Below are 23,765 nucleotides of genomic sequence, written 5' to 3'. Positions count from 1 at the left end.
CATGCGTTTTGCATTAGCATGTTCTCGGATGGTGTGTAGGGCTAAAAGAAGGCTCCCAGAGCCGCATGTGACACAAGAGAAAACTGAGATGAACAAAAAAACTATAAGGAAAAGCATAAACTAAAAGACGAAAAGCAAAGTAGGAGGGGAAAGCAAAGCAAAAGCATCGCTTTTTGCTAAAAGCAGGGATCCCCTGAACGTCGTGGGGCTCATCAACAACTTCATCATCAAGTCTTGGTATTCAACATTGCCATCTTCAAAACATCATCATCATCAACAAGAATGCGGGATTCATCAGCCAGCCTCCATCCACTCGTGCGCTAACCAACAATGTACCTGTGTGTGCCACTAAGCTGTTGTGCTGAACGCCTGTGTGTGCCACCAAGCTGTTGTGCTGAACGCCTGTGTGTGCCACCAAGCTGTTTTGCTGAACGCCTGCACCTCTTCGCCTTCCTAACCAACTGCAGCCAACCGCCACTGACTGGAACCGCCTGCTGGCCGACGTCATCAATACTGCCCCCAACCAGCGCTTGTCTGAAAGGGCTGTCGTCTTTCTTCTATGTACTGCCCGCTCTTTACATGTGTGCGCCTAGCTGTCACCATATGTGCGCCACTTGCTGCTGGTGCTTTCTCTAGCTTTGCTGTGCCTCTTGAACTTTTGGAAAGTTCCGTTTTCTGGCGAGCTACTCGTGGGCTTCTGGGCGCTTCTCTGTGTGGAGCCTCTGGGTTCCAAGGTATCTTCGGATTCTTCTATTGGTTGCATGGTGTATGTGTGTCGACCTGCTTGTTGGTGTACGCGTTCAAAGGATTGTCTGCATGGAGCTTCTAGGCGCTTCTCTGCATGGAGCCTCTGGCCGGAGCTTCTGGCCACTTCTCTGCGTGGAGCCTCTGGGCAAACGTCTGCTAGGAGGTTCTAGGCGAATGTCTGCTCCGCTTATTGCGTTTTCCGTGCCAGCTGTTTCTGGCCTATCCTCTTATATGGTCGTCTTGTTTTGTTGTGCATGCCATGTTTGCCTTGGCATGCCTCAGCGGTCTCGTAGAGACGGACAAAGGCATCGTCACCTTTGCAGCTTCCTGGTGAACCTCCTCCTCCATAGCCGCTGGACTCCAATAAGAAAAATGTGCCTCCTCGAATCCTTACACCTCTTGAAGGTCCAGCCGGTTTAGAAAATTTGAAAGGTGTTAAACGCAAAGCTCGCTCCTCTGGTATGTAAATCTCTGCGTTCATCTTCTGTACGTTTTCGTATCTTTGGTGTGTATTTTTTTGTTCCTTCGTCTTTCCTGCGCGTTTTTTTTGTGAATGTTTCCATGCATGTTTGTGTGTGATTGTTTTTGAACATTTGCCTATACCTATTTGTGAATATGTGGCAAACATGTTTGTTTTAAATGTGGTATATTAATGTTTTTGAATATGCTCGTCGACATGTTCATGTGCATGTTTCTCTATGTTTTTGTGTGATCGTTTGTACATCTTTCTGCACATCCATGAGTGTATCTGTTTCTGAATATGCTTTGTGTGCATGTTTTTTGTCCGTTTCAGATTTCTTCTTCTTCTTTGCAGGGACTTCGAAAACCTCGTGTGCTACGACAAAGAGGAAAAAGAGTGCAGATACTGTTGGCCCCCCTGCTCTGCACCTAACCGAGCCACTCGCAGCATGTCCTCAGTATCCTTCCCGGAACAATCTAAAGATGTTTGAGGTATCAATCACCATCGGCATTGGAAATGATGATGTGAACATCTCTTTGTGGGATAATCTTGTGGAGTTTGTACGTCAAGAGTGCACTCAGGCTGTGTTCTCGCTTGAGAGAGGTGAAACTCTACACCACCTTCATTTCGAGATGGTCACTCACATACTGTCGACCTCTTTAATATCAATAGGTAAAACTGTGAGGCGTTATTTGATGTGGAATGTCAATAAGCCACCGAGGGCTATTGTTATGTGCCGTGCATTGCGCCAGATAAAGATGCATACATTTGAAGGAATGGTAGGTTACTGTCTCAAAGATCTGCATAAACCTCACTTTCGCTTTCATGCACACAATGTTTCTGCTGAAGAAATCTCCCAGGCCAAACACTATATGCACAATTTGGGCAGGGTGACTTGAAAAATAGGATTTGTCTCACGCCACTGAATATTTTTGAGAGGGGTTTTGTATACATGGAAAACTATATATTCTCAACAAATGGACAGTGACCCTTGGTGTTACTCTTCTAAAAATGATGAGAAGTGGAAAATATTTCCCTAGTGCTCAATGGATCATTTCCGAAGGCAGGCAATGGAATGGATTCAAGCAGAGCTCGTGCGGTATGAAAGTGCTTGAAGACTCCTGAGCTCGCAGACATCTCTGACATAAGAAAAGTGTTCTTCAGAGATCACTACATCAAAGGTGAGTCTGCCAGGTATTTTCTTACGAAGCCATGTGAAGCACAGCAAGAAGATGATCCAGAAGCCTTCCTGCGAAGAAGTGAAGAGGATGGAGTTCCACTTGGTGGCTGCAATAATCCAATCATCGTGGAGGACAGCCCTCCTGAGTGTCGACCCTGCAGAGCCATACATAAATTCCTGTGAAGAGAAAGCTGCAAGAGCCATCAGCGAGGGAGATGAGTTCATCTCAGTACTGCCGAAGCTTGACATTAGTGGAGAAGCCTTTGTCTGAGTCTTGCAGTTCACTTTCCTTGTAACGTCCGCTGGATATTTATGTACACAAATAAAACTTCTGGTGGATCAATAAAACAAAGTTTGCTTTCATTTCCGTCTTTTCTGTTTGAAATATCTTAAAACAAAGTTTGCTTTCGTTTTCGTCCTTTCTCTTTGAAACCCGCTGGAGTAGGTGACGTGCCACGTCGATACATGATATTCTGTATCCTAAGATACCTGCAGAAAATAATTCACAAAAATGCACCAGTCACAAAAATCTCAATATGCACCAGTCACAAAAATCTCAATAAGAAATAAGAGAATCGTGTAAGTATCCAAAATTTTAAAACGCCTGCAACAAAAATAACATATCGTAACGTAAATGACATTAAATTGGACACAACATAAAAGATTTTGTTCTCTCACAACATTAAGGCGCTTGCAGGTTCCGCGCGCGAGAGAGAGAGAGACTCGAGAGAGAGACACAGACGAGAGAGAGAGAGAAAGGACGACAGCATGGGAGTGCGATTCGGTGGTGACTGCACTCTTGTTGCGCAGAAAGCCGCTGCCATTCTGTTGGAAGAGGGCGTATGGAGCCCTGCGCTGGAGTCCACCCTCACCTCCCTCTTCCACGATCATCCGCTTACGCCTGCCCTGCTAAGCCTCGTCATCCTGCACCCTCGGACGTCGTCGGCCATGGCCTGGAGCCTCTTCAGATGGGCTCCCAAACAGCCCCGCTTCGCCCATAACTCCCACACTTTCACCGCGCTCGGCAGATCCCTCGGACGCCCAGCTCATCTCTACACCTTATGGTCCGTCCTCCATTCCATGAAAGACGCTCGCATCCCACCCATGCCCCACTTTTTTGCCGCCCTTATCGGCTCCCTCGGCCGGGCGAACTTACCTCACGAGGCCAAACGAGTCTTCCGCTCCATGCGGGACCTCCACTGCCCGCCCAACATCCATGTCTTCAACGCCCTCCTCTACGCCCTCCTCAACCCCAAGGGTAAAGTCTTCACCCAAGATCTTGCTTCAGAGAGAGCCACAGAAGCTCTTGCCTTCTTTGAACAAATGGCCAACATGGACTGCCAGCCCAACACAGTCACTTACAATGTGCTGATCGGCTGGTTGGCTCAGCATGACCGGGCGGAAATAGCTTTTCCGTTGCTCGAGCACATGAGCGCTAAGGGCTGCCCTCCAGACACAGTGACTTACAACAGCTTAATAGATGGCTTGCTCAAGACAGGCAAAGGCAACAGGACCCTTCACGTCTGCTCTCTGATGGCAGAGAAAGGGTGCAGTCCAAACACAGTGATCTGCAATTCAGTGATGCATTGGTTGGTCAAGGAGGGAAAGATGGATAAAGCTACAGAATTGTTTGACAAAATGGAAGGTATGGGCTGCCCTCCAAACACAGTGACTTACAACAGCTTAATAGATGGCTTGCTCAAGACAGGCAAAGGCAACAGGGCCCTTCGCGTCTTCTCTCTGATGGCAGAGAAAGGGTGCAGTCCAAACACAGTGACCTGCAATTCTGTGATGCATTCGTTGGTCAAGGAGGGAAAGATGGATAAAGCTACAGAATTGTTTGACAAAATGGAAGGTATGGGCTGCCCTCCAGACACAGTGACTTACAACAGCGTAATAGATGGCTTGCTCAAGACAAGCAAAGGCAACATGGCCCTTCACATTTTCTCTCTGATGGCAGAGAAAGGATGCAGCCCGAACACGGTGACTTACACCAGTTCAATAGATGGCTTGTTCAAGACAGGCAAAGGCAACATGGCCCTTCACATTTTCTCTCTGATGGCAGAGAAAGGATGCAGGCCAGACACAGTGACCTGCAATTCAGTGATGCATTGGTTGGTCAAGGAGGGAAAGATAGAGGAAGCTACAGAATTGTTTGACAAAATGGAAGGTATGGGCTGCCCTCCAAACACAGTGACTTACAACAGCTTAATAGATGGCTTGCGCAAGACAGGCAAAGGCAACATGGCCCTTCGCGTCTTCTCTCTGATGGCAGAGAAAGGGTGCAGTCCAAACACAGTGACCTGCAATTCAGTGATGCATTCGTTGGTCAAGGAGGGAAAGATGGATAAAGCTACAGAATTGTTTGACAAAATGGAAGGTATGGGCTGCCCTCCAGACACAGTGACTTACAACAGCGTAATAGATGGCTTGCTCAAGACAGGCAAAGGCAACATGGCCCTTCACATTTTCTCTCTGATGGCAGAGAAAGGATGCAGCCCAAACACGGTGACTTACACCAGTTTAATAGATGGCTTGCTCAAGACAGGCAAAGGCAACAGGGCCCTTCACATCTTCTCTCTGATGGCAGAAAAAGGGTGCAGTCCAAACACAGTGACCTGCAATTCAGTGATGCATTGGTTGGTCAAGGAGGGAAAGATAGAGGAAGCTACAGAATTGTTTGACAAAATGGAAGGTATGGGCTGCCCTCCAAACACAGTGACTTACACCAGTTTAATAGATGGCTTGCTCAAGACAGGCAAAGGCAACATGGCCCTTCACCTTTTCTCTCTGATGGCAGAGAAAGGGTGCAGGCCAGACACAGTGACCTGCAATTCAGTGATGCATGGGTTGGTCAAGGAGGGAAAGATAGCGGAAGCTACAGAATTGTTTGACAAAATGGAAGGTATGGGCTGCCCTCCAGACACAGTGACTTACAACAGCGTAATAGATGGCTTGCTCAAGACAGGCAAAGGCAACATGGCCCTTCACATTTTCTCTCTGATGGCAGAGAAAGGATGCAGCCCAAACACGGTGACTTACACCAGTTTAATAGATGGCTTGCTCAAGACAGGCAAAGGCAACAGGGCCCTTCACATCTTCTCTCTGATGGCAGAAAAAGGGTGCAGTCCAAACACAGTGACCTGCAATTCAGTGATGCATTGGTTGGTCAAGGAGGGAAAGATAGAGGAAGCTACAGAATTGTTTGACAAAATGGAAGGTATGGGCTGCCCTCCAGACACAATGACTTACAACAGCTTAATAGATGGCTTGCTCAAGACAGGCAAAGGCAACATGGCCCTTCACATTTTCTCTCTGATGGCAGAGAAAGGATGCAGCCCGAACACGGTGACTTACACCAGTTCAATAGATAGCTTGCTCAAGACAGGCAAAGGCAACATGGCCCTTCACATTTTCTCTCTGATGGCAGAGAAAGGATGCAGGCCAGACATAGTGACCTGCAATTCAGTGATGCATTGGTTGGTGAAGGAGGGCAAGATAGAGGAAGCTACAGAATTGTGTCACGTGCATCCCACACTTGGATGCCACGCAGACATTTCTGTACAGAAGGTGCAGGACCTGGGATGGTGAACTGGTCCCATGTGAGCCCAGTCCGAGACGAGTCAGCCAGGGATCCATCTCAGATGTCCGAGGTCAGGTGTGCATTGTCCTGCACAGGAGTCTAAGGTCAGGTGTGCACTGTCCTGCACATGAAACAGTGCCAGTCCGCGCTGTGAGTCTCCCTCTAGAATGATGTCAGTGGTTATGTGTATCTGGTATGGTACCGGATGCCAGATCACTGAGTAGATTATGTTTAGGACAAGGGGCCAGCCCATAGGACTACCCCGGATCTGAGTATGGGCATGGGAATGGTGTAGAACCACCCCCATGAGGGCCAAGAAGGCCCAGGCTGAACCCACCAGCCATGGAGGGGTTGTAGGACAGCCCTAGGGCACAGATAAGGCAATCTCCAGGAGATTACAGCCTTTATATGGCTGTAGGGCATGTATGGGGCAGCCCATACAGGCTGCCCAGCCTTGGGAATGAAGACAAAAGTGGTGTCCAGCCAATCAGAAGCAGGCGCATCACTTTCAGCCTGTTAGGAAAAAAAGGCAGTATTTTTTGGGATTTAATTCAGCATTTATTGCTGAATTTCACTAGTCGTGGGACAATAAGCTGTTTTTCAGCTGGCCGATTGCTCCTGAGGAGGAGTATAAATAGGGTAGGCCTAAATCCCATCATTCATCTCAGTTTTCACCAAGTGCTCAAGCCAATCAAGGGCCAGTCAAGCCAAGGAGATTGCCAAGCAAAGGGGTGGAGTTCTGAAGGTCAAGGGCAGGATTTTCCAGCCAAGAAAAGGTCAAGTTTCTGTATTTGTTTTCAGATTTACATCATTCTAATAAAGCAAATACACCATCCGTGGTGGGGGCCCTACAGAGGGTAATTGGGACCCAATACTGTGTCCTCTCCATCTCTCCATTCTCTCTCTATTTTCTACACATCTCCTTTCAGTTTGTGCGTTAATTCCATCGCGAAAAGAGTGCTGATTTCTGAGTTTTGAAGTACCGATCCTTCTCCAAAGCTTCCGCATATTACAGTGGTATCAGAGCCTACTTCAAGGACAAAGATTCAACAAAGAAAACCAGGAATTTTTTTCGCTCGTGTGGTTGGTTTTTAGACGCCAGTGGACGACCCCTTTCGGAGTGACTCCTGTCCCTCGAAGGACGGTTGGTTTTTAGCCTCCGGAAGCCTCCGGAAGTCTCCCACACACAGATAGTGGATGGTCAGATTGCGTTTCGGAAAGGAATTGCATTTTTCCGCTATGGCGAGTTTCGACGACGAGAGAGAACCAAAACCATGGGACCAGAGTGCACTAGGCAGCCCAGCTAGGGCACCCGGCTTGAGTGTCACAGACATGTTCCAGCAGATGATGCGAGCAATCGCAAACCAGACAACCAAGTTGGATCAGCAGAAGGTGCGGATCTTGGCTCTGGAGGAGCGTTCTCGCTCTCTAGCGTCGCGTTTTCCATCTCCTCCTCCCTCTCCTTCCGTATCCCAGATACCAGATCCTCGTCTCACAGGGACCCTCTCGCTGGGTCACAGCCGCAGGTAAGCTCCTTGCTTGAGATGCAGATGCGTGCATTGGAGATCCGACAACGAGAAGACGACGCCATGCGATGCGTGGAACACGAGCGTTACCTCAGAGCTTTGGACGCCAGATTGACACCGACGGCGCCCTCGAATCATTTTTCCGAGAAAATGAATTTCAGTAAGTATAATGGTAAACTCGATCCCACAACTCTTTATTCATGGTTACATCAATTTGAAGCTTACTTTGTCGCAGTTAGGAAAACAGATACTGACAAAGTGATCTTAGCTAGTTGGTACTTGGAAGGTGAGGCCATTCCTTGGTGGACTCAGTGGGCTCATGTCCACACCAGAGCAGGTATGGCAGCTTATGTGTGGGACGAGTTCGTCCGCGACCTTAAGCAGCGGTTTCTACCGCCCCACTACCTTGAGCGACTCGAAGACGAGTTCAGGGGAGCGCGTCAGAATGCGCAACCAGTCCTTCAGTTTGCCAATAAAATTTCGACCTTGTGTCTACAATTAGGCTTATCTGATTCGGACAAGAAAGGGCAATTTTTGTATGGCCTGGACACGCAAATCCAATGGGAGGTGCGTATGTTTAGGCCAGCCACCTTTGAGGACGCACTCTCGCTTGCGCAGAGTGCAGAAATGAAACACAATGGTGGCAAGCCCAAAACTTCCCAGCCGGCTTCTCCCAAGGCTAACGCCTCGGGGGGCAAAAGCCAGAACCAGACGGGGTCTTCCCCAGGACAGAGCCCGGGAGCCTCTGGCTCCAAGAACTCGAACAATGCGTCTAAGCTTACTCCAGACCAAAAAGCGGAGGCAGGCAAGACAGGTAGCAAGTTGAGTGCTGAGGAGCTTTCTCAGTACAAGAAGGAGGGTAGATGTTTCTTTTGTCACACAAAAGGACATACTTCTTGGGATTGTCCGAAGAAGCCTCCAAAGGCCGCCGCTGCCTCCATAGCTTCCGTGGTGAGCACAGCTCCCACACAGACCCCAGCGGCTACCCCTAGTTCTTCAACCCCCGGTGCTTCAGTTGGAGCAATTATTAGCCGGGAGCTCGAAGATAAGCAGAAGGGCGCCCATGACCAGGAGTATGAGCGCAACGAATTGCTCAAGTCCTTTGGCTACATAGGTGGCCAGAGAGTCGTCGTCTTGTTTGACAGCGGCAGCACGGAGGATGTGGTCACGGAACAGGCCGCTAGGCGTGCCCGTTTCGAGCTGACTCCGGTGGACAAACAAGTTGAGGGTTTTAGCACAGGTATGACAACGAGCGTCAAGTATGAAGCTCTAGGTGCTAAGTTAGTGATTCAGGGCATAGAGTTTGTGCGTGACTTTATGGTTGTCCCTCTTGTAGGAGCAGACATAATTTTGGGTATCCAGTGGTTTCACAAGTTTCTTCCTGATGTCAAGTGAGACAAGCACACGTTCCAGATCAATCGAAATGTGTCAAACACCCCGGTGACCATTAAGTGTGAGCCAGGTATTCCAAACTTTCCGCTCATAAGCCACTTGCAGGCTAGGCGAGCAGTCAGGAAAGGTGCACAATGTGCGATGATTTACATCCAGACAGCCCAGACGGTGGCCAGTGCTTTCGAGAAGTACTCGGTTCTCCATGAAAAGTTCCAGAAGATTTTTCTTCGGGACAGTCTCCCTCCCCAGCTCCCCCCGTCCAGAACAGAGGATCACAGGATTGACCTCCTCCCAGGCTCGGAGCCCAGCGTGTCGCCATTTGCAGCATCGATCTTGTTTGTTAAGAAGAAAGATGGGTTTTCTCGGTTGTGTGTCGATTATCGTGCACTCAACAAGCTGACTATCAAGAGCAGATTCTCGATGTCTCGAATTCACTATATTCTCGAGAGGCTGAATGGAGCTAAGGTGTTCTCCAAATTGGATTTAAAGAGTGGGTACCACCAGGTACGAATTGTAGAGGGGGACATCCCCAAAACAGCCTTCCGTACAGAACGGGCCCACTATGAATTTGTGGTCATGCCATTTGGTTTGACGAACGTCCCAGCTACATTTAACCGCATGATGATGCGTGTTTTCCGAGAGTTGATTGGAGTGTGTGTGTTCATATTTTTGGACGACATACTCATATTTTCAGCTACAGTTGAGCAGCATGACATTGATGTGGAGAAAGTCCTTAAGTTGCTGGAAAGCAACGAGCTCTACGTCAGTGAAAAGAAGTCAGAATTTTATCTGTTTCAGGTACATTACTTGGGATATATAATTAGTGCTGAAGGCATTCGACTGGATCCGGCTAAAGTGGCCGAGATTGTTAACTGGGAAGTACCACAGACAGCTTATGACATTAGATCATTTGTGGGTATATGCTAGGCATATTCAACCCACATTGACAAGTTTTATGATCTCTCGGCAGACCTCACCGATCTGCTAAAGGGAGTGAAAACAAGAAGGCAAAAGATTCGAATGACTCCACGAGCGTTGGAGGCATTCCAGAACCTCAAGGTGGCTTTGTCAGAAGCGCCTTGTTTAGCCCTTGCCTCGTGGGACGAACCATTTGAAGTGATCACCGATGCGAGTAACATCGCAATTGGAGGTGTACTGCAACAGAATGGTCATCCGGTAGCTTACATGTCTCGTAAGTTACTGCCCGCCGAAAAGAACTACTCAGTCTATGATCGTGAACTCCTAGCAATTATACAGGCCTTGAAACATTGGAAACATTTCCTGTATGGCCGTGACTTCGAGGTTCGCACTGACCATCAGGCATTGCGCTAGATTCAGACGATGCCAAGTGCACAGTGGAGTGATCGACAACACCGCTGGAGTCAGATATTCCAGCAGTTCGGTGGTATGATTGAGTACCTTCCAGGAAAGGCCAATCCAGTGGCCGATGCTTTGAGCAGGAAGGGACAAGTATCTGCGATTCAGACCACTAGACTTGACCTTGTTGGCACAGGACTAGAAGACATGAAGCACACGTACATGGATTCCGAGGAATTCGGTACTCAGTGGGAACAGGCATTGGATGTCACAGGACCATGCCATTTTCTGATACGCGATGGTTGGCTTTTCTACAAAGGCCGACTATGTGTCATGAAATCATTCCGGGCAGCTCTTCTCCATGATGCCCATGACGCCATTACAGGTGGTCATAGGGGCATGAATTCGACTCTGGAGAAATTAGAACGGCAATACTATTGGCCAAAGATGAGGCGTGATGTGTTTACATATGTACAACGCTGTGACATTTGTCAAAAGGTGAAAGCTCCTCGTGGAAAGAAGATAGGGTTGTTACAGCCTTTGCCAATTCCTGAGGGTCCTTTCCAGGACATTTCAATGGACTTTGTCACAAATCTGCCTCCCAGTCCGAGTAAGCGTAATACGTAGTGCTTAACTATTGTTGATAGGTTTAGCAAATTTGTTATGCTTATTCCTTGCAGGGCCAATGTGACCGCCGAGGATGTTGCCCAGTTATTCATTCGGCATTGGTATCCGATTGGCGGGATTCCTAGAACCATAGTGTCAGACCGAGATGCCAAGTTTACCAGTCATTTTTGGAGGGCATTGTTTGATAATTTTGGTACTAAGCTGAATTTTTCCAGTGCATTCCACCCACAGACAGATGGCCAGACAGAGATATACAACCAGTTGGCCTTTGATGTGCTGAAGTGTTATGTCCACGATCAGCAAGGTAAGTGGGAATCGTTTTTGCCTTTAGTTCAAGCTGTTTTGAATGACTCTTTTTCTTCAGCTATTGGCAGGACTCCATATGAGGCAGTGTTTGGAAGGCCTTTCCAGTCGTTGTTAACCAGGACTTCGTCTTCAGTACCGGAGGCGAACAGAGTGACGGAGTCTTACCAGGAGATCCTAGAGTCCGTTAAAGACAGATTGGCTAAAGCGCAAGAGGCCTACACTCGACAGGCCAATAAAGACCGAAGGGACATGAAGTTTTCAGAAGGGGATTGGGTGTATCTTCGGATTATGAAGCAAAGATTGAAGCAGGTGGGCAAGCGATGCCCAAAGTTGTCTTTCAGGAGCTTCGGACCATTTCCCATCCGGAAAAAGATTAATGAGGTGTCTATGCAGTTAAAGCTACCTCCGAGTTGGACTATGTACGATGTATTTCATGTCAGTTGGTTAAAGCCATATGCAGGGTCCACCCCCTTCAGAGGTCAAAGACGAAGCAGAACCAGACATTGTTGATGAAGCAGAAGCAATGGTTCCAGAACAGATCCTTCTGCACCGTTTCAAGCATGGCTCAGGCCGAAGACTACGACAGTTCCTCATGAAGTTTCAGGACCGAGGAACTCATGAAGCGGTATGGCTCGACAAAGAATTTTTCGAAGACTATCCGGCATTATTGACGGATTATTTGGAGGCTATGCAGCTTCCGTCAAGTTAAGCAGAAGGGGATGTCACGTGCATCCCGCACTTGGATGCCACGTAGACATTTCTGTACAGAAGGTGCAGGACCTGGGATGGTGAACTGGTCCCATGTGAGCCCAGTCCGGGACGAGTCAGCCAGGGATCCATCTCAGATGTCCGAGGTCAGGTGTGCATTGTCCTGCACAAGAGTCTAAGGTCAGGTGTGCACTGTCCTGCACATGAAACAGTGCCAGTCCGTGCTGTGAGTCTCCCTCTAGAATGATGTGAGTGGTTATGTGTATCTGGTATGGTACCGGATGCCAGATCACTGAGTAGATTATGTTTAGGACAAGGGGCCAGCCCATAGGACTACCCCGGATCTGAGTATGGGCATGGGAATGGTGTAGAACCACCCCCATGAGGGCCAGGAAGGCCCAGGCTGAACCCACCAGCCATGGAGGGGCTGTAGGACAGCCCTAGGGCACAGATAAGGCAATCTCCAGGAGATTACAGCCTTTATATGGCTGTAGGGCATGTATGGGGCAGCCCATACAGGCTGCCCAGCCTTGGGATTGTGGACAAAAGTGGTGTCCAGCCAATCAGAAGCAGGCGCATCACTTTCAGCCTGTTAGGAAAAAAAGGCAGTATTTTTTGGGATTTAATTCAGCATTTATTGCTGAATTTCACTAGTCATGGGACAATAAGCTGTTTTTCAGCTGGCCGACTGCTCCTGAGGAGGAGTATAAATAGGGTAGGCCTAAATCCCATCATTCATCTCAGTTTTCACCAAGTGCTCAAGCCAATCAAGGGCCAGTCAAGCCAAGGAGATTGCCAAGCAAAGGGGTGGAGTTCTGAAGGTCAAGGGCAGGATTTTCCAGCCAAGAAAAGGTCAAGTTTCTGTATTTGTTTTCAGATTTACATCATTCTAATAAAGCAAATACACCATCCGTGGTGGGGGCCCTACAGAGGGTAATTGGGACCCAATACTGTGTCCTCTCCATCTCCCCCTTCTCTCTCTATTTTCTGCACATCTCCTTTCAGTTTGTGCGTTAATTCCGTCGCGAAAAGAGTGCTGATTTTTGAGTTTTGAAGTACTGATCCTTCTCCGAAGCTTCCGCATATTACAGAATTGTTTGACAAAATGGAAGGTATGGGCTGCCCTCCAAACACAGTGACTTACAACAGCTTAATAGATGGCTTGCTCAAGACAGGCAAAGGCAACATGGCCCTTCACATTTTCTCTCTGATGGCAGAGAAAGGATGCAGCCCAGACACAGTGACTTACACCAGTTTAATAGATGGCTTGCTCAAGACAGGCAAAGTCAACATGGCCCTTCACATCTTCTCTCTGATGGCAGAGAAAGGGTGCAGCGCAAACACAGTGACCTGCAATGCCCTGTTTCATTGGTTCGTCAAGGAGGGAAAGATAGAGGAAGCTATGGAATTGTTGGACAAAATGGAAGGTATGGGCTGCCCTCCAAACACAGTGACTTACACCAGCTTAATAGATGGCCTGCTCAAGAGGCAAAGGCAACATGGCCCTTCACATTTATTCTGTGATGGCAGAGAAAGGATGCAACCCAGACCTTGTTGCATTAGGGAAAGATAAATGAGGCAACATGGCCCTTCACATCCTTCCTCAGATGGCAGATAAAGGATGCAACTCAGACACTGACTTGTAATGCCCTGTTGCATTGGATGAAAGATGGATGAAGCTGCCGAACTGTTGGATACAATCGAAGGTATGCGCTGCCCTCCAGAATGACTCCACAAGCGTAATCATAGTTGCATTTTGTATTCATACGGATTTGTACAATCCGTCTAGTACATACCACCGTATGTTTTGTACGTGGTATAGAAAAATTGAATTTCACTTTGGGTAAAAAAGTCCCTTATGTTCTAGAAACCCTTCAGTTGCGTCTGTTGTCAGTTCCCTCCAATTTTTCAAAATTTTTCCATTTCTCCCGATTTTTTTTATCATTTTCCTCAAATTCTATAAACATTTTTAGTTTCCCCAATTTTCTTCAATTTTCTCCGAGTCCCTCCAATTTCTCCTAGATCTTCCAATATTCCCATATTTCTCCAAATCTCTATCCTAATTTCTCCCAATTTCTTTTTTCAAAATTTCTTTCATTTCTCCTATTTCTCCAAATTATGTAGAGTCGTCAAGATTGCTAATTTCTCTCAATTCCCCTAATTTCCTTCAGTTTCTTCCCATTTCTCCCAATTCTCCCGTGTTTCTCAATTTTCCTCAAGTCTCCTAATTTCCCTTAATTCTCATAATCTCCCTTGATTTTCCCAAGCCAGTGCAATTCCCCTCAAGTTTTCATGATTTTTTCAATTCTTCCAAGTCTCCCAAATTTCTCTAAAATTTCCAAATTAAATTCCTTTTTTAGATTTTCCATTTTTTTACTATAAATATTTAAAAAGAAAAAATTGAACGTACTTAAAGTACTTATCCTGATGAGTATTTTGCATACTAGTTCCGTGCATGTACCATACCGCACCGTACCTAAAATACTCAACCACCTTGAGCTTAATAGATGGCTTGCTCAATGCATGTAAAGGCAACATGGCCCTTCAATTTTTTTCTCAGATGATAGAGAAAGGATGCAGGCCAGACACTGTAACTTGCTATGATGCTCTGGTTTGCCAAGTAAAGGAAGATAGACCATGCCACGGAATGATGGACAAAATTGAAGGTATGGGGTGCCAGTCCAACAAAGTGACATACAACAGGCTAATAGATGGCCTGCTTAAGGTAGGGAGAGGTGATATGGGCATTTTCATATTTTTCCAAGTGATGGATAAAGACTGCAGCCCAAACACAATGACTTGCACTGTACTAATGCATCCATTTGCCAAGCAGGGGAAGATAGCTGAAGCTATTGAGCTACTAGACAATATGGAAAACACTGGGTGTGATCCTGACAGGTTTACATGGTACTTACACAAGCCTTATCCATGGAATGCTCAGATAGGAAGAGGAAATGGTTGTTTCCATTTTAGCCCAGATTACAAAGCAAGGATGCAGCCAAACACAGACTACAGTGCCTTATGCTACATTGATGCATTGGTTTGCCAAGGAGGGAAAGATAGACGAGGCCATGGAATTGTTGGGAACATAATGGAAGGGATGGGGTGTCGGCTCAACACGGTGACATACAACAGCCTAATAGATAGCCTGCTCAAGGTAGCGAGAGTTGTGATGGGAATTTCCATTTTTGTCCAGATGATGGAGAAATGCATTGGTTTGTCAAGGTTGGGAAGAGAGATGAAGCTATTGAGCTGCTGGACAATATGGAAAACATTGGGTGCCACTGACACTTACACCAGCCTTAAATATGGAATACTCAAGGTCGAAAGAGGCAAAATCTTTGTTTCCATTTTAGCCCAGATGACAGAGAAAGGATGTAGGCGAGACACAGCGACTTGCAACACGCTGATGCATTGGGATGCCAAGAAGGTCACAATAGATGTAGCCATGGAACTTCTGGACAGTATGCATAAAAGGGGTGCCTCCGTACAGTGACAACAGCCTATTTGATGACCTGTTCAAAGCAGGTGAAGGCAGCATGATTTCTTCCATTCCGAGTCAGATGACAGAGAGAGGATGCAGTCTAGACACATTGACTTGCACTACATTGATGGCCTGGCTCACTAAGGAGGGAAAATTTGAAGAAGCTTCCCAACTGCTAGACTGCATGATGAGGCTACTGATCAACTCATGCATGGTATTAATCATCTGACTCAACAGATGGAAAATTTGAATCTGAACCTGTTGCAAGGAGGCAGGAATGCCCCTAGGGTAGCAGACAGAGATGGTTTGAGACGTAGGGGAAGAGAAGGACCCAACTTGAATGTTCCGTGTTGCAACTGTATGGAGAGGGGTCACAGTTCTCCTCACTACCCTTACCCCAGGAGGATGAGAGGTTATATCTATCCTGTGTTACTCAGAAGAGAAGACATGCGAGATGTCAGGGGAGGGGAGGAGATGCCAAATCAGCAGGAGCCAGGAGAGATGCAGCCAGGGAATAGGATGGATGAGGTTCATTGCTTTAACTTTGGAGTAAGGGGACATGTGGCACTTCAATGTCTGCAGCCAAGGAGAGCACTAGGTGGAGTCTATGCTGTCATTCAGAGACAAGAGGTCAATAGGGTTGTTGATTATTGGGATGAAGTGAGAGAGAATCATGTGCCTGGACAACAGCCACCCCAAGGTCAGATTGGTAATGTAAGTATGCTGGAAGCAGCCACTGAAGAGGAAAGTGAAATTATTGGTCTGAGAATTGGGAAGATAAGCTTGGATACTTGTGTGACAGGGTCTTCAGATGGATCAGATAATGAAACAGATTTGGACCAAAGTTTGTTAGAAGCAGAAGTGGGAGACCCATGCACTGATGCTCATGAAGTCTTGGGGATGACTGTTGGTATGCTTACAAAGGAAGCAGACATGGTTTTGAAGGATGCTGGCCACATGTTTTCAGGAAGGGGTTTGGAGGAGAATGATATTGTGAAGCAGGCACCTGAATGTGTACTAGAAGTGTCAAGGAATTCAATGCATGTTGTGGATGATGAATGTGATCAAGCTGAGCTGGAAGATGCTTCTCCATGCTTTGTTGATAGTTTCTTAAATGATATTGATATTACTTGCTTTGATGTGGATGGCGAAAATGTTGTTGCAGTTGCTAAGCCTTTGGAGATGGGTGATGAAGATGTCCAGTCAAATCGCTATGGTGATGTAATAGAAAACTGTGACTTGTATGACGCAGAGAGCTTGAAAAAAAAAACTATGATAGGTTTTTTTGTGCCAAGATATGATGCCCAAAATACGCGCCATCCACACCATAGACACAAGAATAAATTGTCGAGTGTGGATGAAACCTTAGGAACAAGGGACCTTCTATTATAGAACTAGCCGTTGTCAGCACCGGCCAAAAGAAGAAAGAGCTTTTGCATGCACAGTAGAGGAAGAGAGATTGCTGAGAGGTGCATTGGAGAACCTGGGAGAAGTGGGTTGAATGAGAGAGTAGAGGGCAAAGGAGCCAGGAGAGTCTAGCTGGTAGATTTGTGAGAAGGCTTTGTGGAAGCTTACTGTTGTGCTTTGCTGTTTTGTTAGTTTGGATTGAAGGTCGTTGTGACCGGTGTTTTGTCTGGGAAGAAGACGCAGGAATGGGTGTGAGAAAGCTTGGATTTGTCTAGGGCAGAGGGTGCAGGGGTGACAGAGGATCTTGTAGGAGGTTGGATGAGAGAAGAGAGGGCGAAGGAGCTAGGAGAGTCTTGCTGGGGGATTTGTGAGAAGGCTCTATGGAAGCTTACTGTTGTGCTTTGCTGTTTTGATAGTTTGGATTGGAGGTCGTTGTGACGACGGTGTTTTGTCCGGGAAGAAGATGCAGGAATGGGTGTGAGAAAGCTTGGATTTGTCTAGAGCAGAGGGTGCAGGGTGACAGGATCTTGTAGGAGGTTGAATGAGAGAAGAGAGGGCGAAGGAGCCAGGAGAGTCTTGCTGGGGAATTTGTGAGAAGGCTCTGTGGAAGCTTACTGTTGTGCTTTGCTGTTTTGTTAGTTTGGATTGGAGGTCGTTGTGACGACGGTGTTTTGTCTGGGAAGAAGACGCAGGAATGGGTGTGAGAGCTTGGATTTGTCCAGAGCAGAGGGTGCAGGGGTGACACAGGATCTTGTAGGAGGTTGGTGCCCTAGGATCTCTGAAGTTGCAGCTCAATTGGAACTTGGACCAGCCCCAAGCTTTGCTCAACTTTTCCGTTCTGTGTTCGTGGTGGAGGTTTGCAAAGCGTGCACTGTGGTTGCAGAGCCCTTTGTTGCTGGTTCTTATGGAAATTGAAGGAAAAGATTTGAAGAGTTTTGCCAAGATTTTACTGTGGTGGATTTCCCTTGTTCTTGATGTTTTCTCTCTCTTTTGTTTAATCCTCATGTCTTAGGGTTTTGAGACAAGCTCATTAATCGTCTATATGCAAATGGCTCCTTATGTGTTTGGATGGATGAATTGATTATGCTCTATTTTTTGCTGTTTGGTTTGAGATACTGAGGAAAATTCAATTGTGAGTGAAGAGCTGAATTGTGTTGAATCAGAGTTGTGTCAGATAGCTTTGTTTTGGAGTCAGCAGGGTCTGACAATGTTAGAAGTTGATCAGCAAGGAGTCAACTGAGGGCATACAAGGGTAGAAATGACCTCTTTGGGTTGAAGGGGAAAGTTTTGGGTTTTGGTCTGACTGTCAGAATTTCAGTCAATAGGAGTCAGATCTGAGTCAGTTGAGGAAGATAGGTCTGAATCCAATCAGTCGATAGTCAGTAGGGGAGAGCTGATAGGTTCTATGGGATTATAAAGTAAGTATTTGAAGTTTGCTGGTATTGGAGGAACTTGAGGAAGCCTGGCGGACGTAATTCTGACTGCGGTCAGTTTCAGCTGTCTGATTCAATATTCAGTCACAGAAGTAGATCAATTTGTGTCAGCTGGGAGTGTTTGTGGTCAGCTAAGGTCAGCTGAATACTTGGGAGTGAAGACCAAGGCCATTGGAGGTCAGGACGGACCTGGGAGGACGACTGGAAGAGTCAGCTGCATCAGTTTTGAAGAGTTTGGAGTGTGCTTAAGTATTCGCTTGTGTCAGTTGAAGATCAAGGGACATCAACTGAGTAGACTGGTGCTTTGATTTGGTGTTTGTGTTGGTGGTTGTTCCCTCCTTATGGTGGTGGGTTCGGACAGGCTATAGAGGCGAGCCTCCCCGACACATCAGCGGCATCCTTCAAATGCATACGAACCATTCGAAGCTTTGACTTTTTGGAGTAATCATCTCCTTCAAAAGCGGCATCAAACTGTTTGACAAAAGATAGAGCTTTTTGGGTGTCCCGCTTTCCACCAAAAGCATCAAACTTGATGCTGTTCTCTCTTGGCTTGAAGTCCATCTTGCTAGTTGATGTAGGCTCCTTTGCCTTTCTTTCCTTTACCTGTCCCCAAGAAGCTACATCTGAGAATGTAGGCCTAGGGAAAGCCTTCTTGTTTCCTCCATGAGAAATGGAACAGGTAGCTCTAGATCCTTCTGTGATGGTGACTCCCTTGGCACGAAGATAAGCTTTAGCAGTTTCAAGTCCTTCGGCTTCAGTGGCTCAAACCTTGATGAAATCTTCAAACATCCGAGCCCTTCTATGGTCCTGTTCCTTCTTGGCTCTCCAAGCAAGGAATTCTTTGTCTTGAAGAAACAGTCTAAACTGTTGAAAATCTCGGTACTCTGCCGATGTCATGGCCACGGTCTCATTAGAAATAGATCGACAGCCTTGGTTTCCATCTTGAAGTCCTTAATCGGCCTCATAGTTGTTCGCTTCATTAGGCTCTTGGTTTCCCTCTTCTCTCGACATGGCTTTGTCACCCCAAGAAAGTTTCTTCAAGAGAAATCCTGCTCTGGTACCACCGTATTGTAATAGATTCTACCACATCTCCAAGAGATATAAATATAGAGAGAGGAGATAGAGAAAGGGAGAGAGAGAAGGGTTCAGAGAAGTTTGCACGGTACACCACACTGAGCGGGGAACATGCTCAGGCCCGTTTTAGGAATTTATTATGGAACAATCCACGGGCACACTGGCCAAGATCAATACAACAATGAATACAAAAGCAAACAAATATGTCGATGTAGAACCCCAAGTCGAAGTCGGTGTCGAGCCACGAGATCTCTGATGCTGAGCACACCACGGAGATGACCCACAAGAATCTCTCACTGGGCTAGTACAAGATCCAATATCCAATTCCAAGTCCAAATCCAAGTCCAAATCCAAATCCAAGAAGTCCAAGTCCAAATCCAAGGGACTCCAAGTCCGTACAAGAAGTATATGAGAGATGTGTAGATGACAAGGTTTATGGTGATTTAGTTGTAAGCTTGTTGCCCAAACCTGAGGTAGAAGAAGCCCACAAGATACCAAACACGGGAGTATGAACCGAGTCCAATACTTGTGGTCTCACAGTGATCCAGTCAGCAACCGCCGTAAGGTATAGCGTAGAATGACTCGTATGGCCAACTTAAATAGATGTGGATCAGGTGGCGGCTGGGGGTAGCAGCCAGCAAATATCGGTAGTTAGCTCTTGTTCAACGGGCTGCCGCTAGGTATATCCTCTGGCGGCCAGGTGTAGACAGCGGCAGCCAGGTGTATTAGTAGGCTCTGGCGGCTCTGTCCGGACAGCAGCTCTAGATGGCAGAAGTGCTGGTAGCACAGAGCGGCCAAGAGTAGTTGTTGGTGGCCAGGTGGAGTTGGTGGCGGCCTGGTACAAAGGGTGGCGACGGCGCAAGTCGTAGCTGGCAAGGAAAACGTCATAAGCGGAGCAGACATTGGCCTTCTAACTAGTGTGTATTTGTTTGTGTATTTGTTGTGTGTGTGTACGTGGTGTGTATGTTTTTATTTATGTGTATCCATAGCGAGTGTTTGCATGTACGTGTGTGTGAGCATGTGAATATACTCGTGTGATATGTGTGCATGTCCATGTGTGTGCACATGTACTTGTGTATATGAGTGTATTTATGTGCTTGTGTGCATGTATACACATGTGTGTATGTGCAAGCTTGAGTATGTGTGCAAGTGTGCATATCTTTATGTGTTGCACGTGTGTCCATGCGTGCGAGTGTGTGTATGTTTGTGTGCATGAACACACGTGTGTGCGTCGACACACATATAAATCTATTTATATATACATGATTACATACCTATAGATACACATACATACATAATATATGTGTGTGTGTGTATGTATATTCTCTCTCTTACACATGCACTAATATATATGTGTGTGTGTGTGTATATTCTCTCTCTTACACATGCACATAATATAATATTAGAAGATATGTGTGTGTGTGTGTGAGGAGGAGGAGGGAGGGGTCGGCAATTTACTTTCTAATGTATTATGTATATATATATATATAAGAAACTCATTCAATGAGTAAATGGTTTGATGGTGACAACTAATTGTGAGCCCCAATGCATCTAGGTGTGTGGGAAAGAAACCCCTAAACACTTGTCTTCTTATCTCCTTTCTCCTTTTCAAAAATTCTCCCCCTCCTTTCTCCACTTGTAGAGGTAGGCACTCTTCCTTTATCTTGTAATAGATAGGCTTTGGCCTAGGGCCTTGTAAAGATCTTTCAGTGGGGTAATATTATATATATCCACTTTCCAAAGAAAAAAGAAGCATACACACTAGTTGGCATGCTATATATATATAACTTTGAGTTTGTAGCACAATAGGAGGTGGGTCCATCCCAAAGAGAAAGAACAAACTCAATGAGAGATGGATTAGAGAAGAACCACAGAGAACTTGATGACAAGATTGGCAAATCCAAAAGATGATGGGTGGACAATAACCACCAAAGGCCAAGGCATATGTGAAAGGCCCATGGTCAAGTGCATTTGAAAAGAGAGCCTTAGTTCACATATGTAAAAAGAGGGGGACATGAGAATTGCAAGAATGAAGGAGGAGGTTTTGCTCTTGATTTTCTTGAAGTTGAAGACCATATTCTTGGATTTCTAGCCATCAAAGAGGTCCTATGCTCCTTGCATTGATTCTTATGTTTATTTTGAGCTTTATGTAACATTGTGGAGTAATTAGCATATGGATCAATCTTATGTTTTATGTTAGATATGAGTGTTTGTGTGTGTGTGTGTGTGTGTGTGTGTGTGTTCTTGAGTGATAGAGAAAGGCAAAACTACGAGCAAACATCAAGTGCATTCAATCTGCAATTGGGTTGTTGCTTTTGTGCTAGCTTTCTTGGATAGAGTGGGCCATATTGGTTGTTGAGTTCAATAATGAAGAAGAGATGGTGAGTATGGAGTCATTGTTGACAGCTTCAAAAGCCTGGGAAGGAGAGAGTAGTTATTAGAGAACTGCTGGCTCTATAAAGAGGGAGACTCCTATGGAAATAGTGGAGAGGAGGACTGTCTCACAGTCAATTACAATGGCTCCATGTAGCCTAGAGTGTTTTAGCCATATGTAGAACAAGCAACTATGCAATGTTAAGCATTAAGAGTGCAGCGACAATGGTGATGTGTAAGTGGTTAAGCATTAAGTGTGTAGCAATGATGCGACAATGGTGATGTATCAAAATTTGTTACACACACACACGTGCATTTTGGGCATACCTACAACACAAAAAAGGGGAACTACAACATATTAGGATATTGTAGAAGTAAAAGCTCAAGAATAATTTGTGGACCATGAGCTCAGATCTATCTTGTGGTGGTGGGGGAATAATTTGTGGACCATGAGCTCAGATCTATCTTATGGTCGTGGGGGAATTAAGGCAACTAGCAACCTAGGAGGTGAGCTCAACACAGTTGCACTCTATTGAGACAGAGGCCAATGGCACTTGGAGACACAGTTGCATTTTACATGCACTCTATTGAGATAAGTCAGAGGCCAATGGCACTTGGAGAGGACCGCAGCATCAAATAGGTCAACGGCTCCATCCCAACAAGGTCGTTAAAACGGAGGGGGCCATAGCATCAAATAGATCAACAAAGCTTGATTTGAACTCTGTTGAGACGAGTCAAAGGCCAATGGCACTAGGAGGGGACCACATCATCAAATAGGTCAACAACTCCATCCCAACAAGGTCGTTAAAACAAAAGGGACCATAACATTAAATAGATCGACAAAGCTTGATTTGAAGTAGATTGACAAAGAGCGACCACCTCTATCAAAGAGCGACCACCTCTATCAAAGAGGTTTAAAAGGGGGCTTAGGATGGGGGTGCTACTTGTAGCTTGTTATGCCCTTTCCTACCCCCTTCTAGAACTCTACCCATGGAATGCAAGAAAGAAATACAACCATTTACCTTGTTACTGCTATAGCTAAGTATGCCCCTTCCTACCCCCTTCTAGAACTCTACTCATTCATAAAATGCAAGAAAGAAATACAACCATTTACCTTGCTCCTGAGCTCGGTCATCTTGAAGTAATCAAGCACAACTTGTGCAACTCCACTCTCTTCAAGCCTCTCCTCCAAGCTGCTCATGAAGGGGTTTCTTCCATCCCTTGCAAGGGAAAACTCTCCTCTCTCTCTCTCTCTCTCTCTCTCTCTCAGAAAGAATAGAAAGGAACATGCACCAAAAATCATTCTAGCTTCTACTCTCAACTCTCTCTCACTCTTGCAAGGGAAAAATTTTCTCTCCACTTTCTCTCATAGCAGTTATGGCTCACCCTAACCCCTCTTGAAACACATCCAACAAGAGATTACCTAGTGAACCTCAACACTATCGTGATGACCTTTCCAATTCTTGAGCTCGTAACCCTTGAGGTCTCCAAGCTCTGCAACTCTTTGAGAAGAAATTCCACTGCGCCTCTCGCGAGCGTTGTCACACCGCCTCGTTGCACTACGGGTACTCGTCCCTCCTCTCACCTCACTTCACTCACACACACTCACTAGCATGCATTAGGGAGAGAGATTAGCAAGAGTATTAGCAAGAGCAAGACTCAATTGTACAATGGGAGAGTATGTTGTATTATGAGAGAAATTCACTTATATACATGGCCATAAGTATTTACACTCACTTAAACTGTGGCCGACTAGGAACTTTAGGCTCATAAGAGGCCTAATGCTATTACAATGACTACTCTCATAATATATCCATGAAGTACATCACTTGGGACTTCATCCTAATTTGCTATCACACGCTCTTGAAGCAAAAATCGCCTTAAGTATTCCATCGGACCATTACGAGCGCCCATCTAAGTTGTAGCTTTGGACACCATTGCTTCATACCTTGAATGTATGACCTTTTGTTGTATCTACCTTGACTCCTTGATGTAAGATAATGGCGGTAGCGCTCATTAACCCTAGGAATGGGTTAACATTTCCCTTTCCTGATGGCGATCGCGTCCTCATGATCACATTGAAGACCTTTGTGTAGGAAGAATCGACAAGCTTTGTCGATGGCTTGATGTTGAGTGACATTCAATGGT

The 23,765-nt window shown here is 46.1% G+C and overlaps 2 protein-coding genes across 2 annotated transcripts; both read left to right on the top strand.

The window, feature by feature from the left end:
* Nucleotides 1-3,093: 3,093 nt before the first annotated feature.
* Nucleotides 3,094-17,802, top strand: LOC147617626 (uncharacterized). The gene is made up of 2 exons (XM_086775471.1): nt 3,094-5,963; nt 12,919-17,802. Exons 1-2 carry the CDS (start codon nt 3,156-3,158, stop codon nt 13,417-13,419), a joined length of 3,309 nt encoding a protein of 1,102 aa, XP_086631597.1. The 5' UTR covers nt 3,094-3,155; the 3' UTR covers nt 13,420-17,802.
* Nucleotides 10,195-17,802, top strand: LOC147617627 (pentatricopeptide repeat-containing protein At5g25630-like). Its single transcript, XM_086775914.1, has 2 exons — nt 10,195-13,552; nt 14,407-17,802. Exons 1-2 carry the CDS (start codon nt 13,520-13,522, stop codon nt 15,340-15,342), a joined length of 969 nt encoding a protein of 322 aa, XP_086632040.1. The 5' UTR covers nt 10,195-13,519; the 3' UTR covers nt 15,343-17,802.
* Nucleotides 17,803-23,765: the final 5,963 nt, after the last annotated feature.

Source organism: Cibotium barometz, chromosome 36, assembly GCF_041138505.1.
Source record: "Cibotium barometz isolate CiBa-2024 chromosome 36, ASM4113850v1, whole genome shotgun sequence".
NCBI lineage: Eukaryota > Viridiplantae > Streptophyta > Polypodiopsida > Cyatheales > Cibotiaceae > Cibotium > Cibotium barometz.
Note: the sequence above shows the minus strand (reverse complement) of the source record. Positions and strands in the feature narration are given on the sequence as shown.

Coding starts and splice junctions, on each gene's coding strand:
- LOC147617627 (XM_086775914.1), top strand. CDS start 13,520: ATGAAGCTGCCGAACTGTTGGATACAATCGAAG. Junction 13,553..14,406: donor ACTGTTGGATACAATCGAAG/GTATGCGCTGCC, acceptor TTTTTTTCTCAG/ATGATAGAGAAAGGATGCAG.
- LOC147617626 (XM_086775471.1), top strand. CDS start 3,156: ATGGGAGTGCGATTCGGTGGTGACTGCACTCTTGTTGCGCAGAAAGCC. Junction 5,964..12,918: donor TTTCTGTACAGAAGGTGCAG/GACCTGGGATGG, acceptor GATCCTTCTCCG/AAGCTTCCGCATATTACAGA.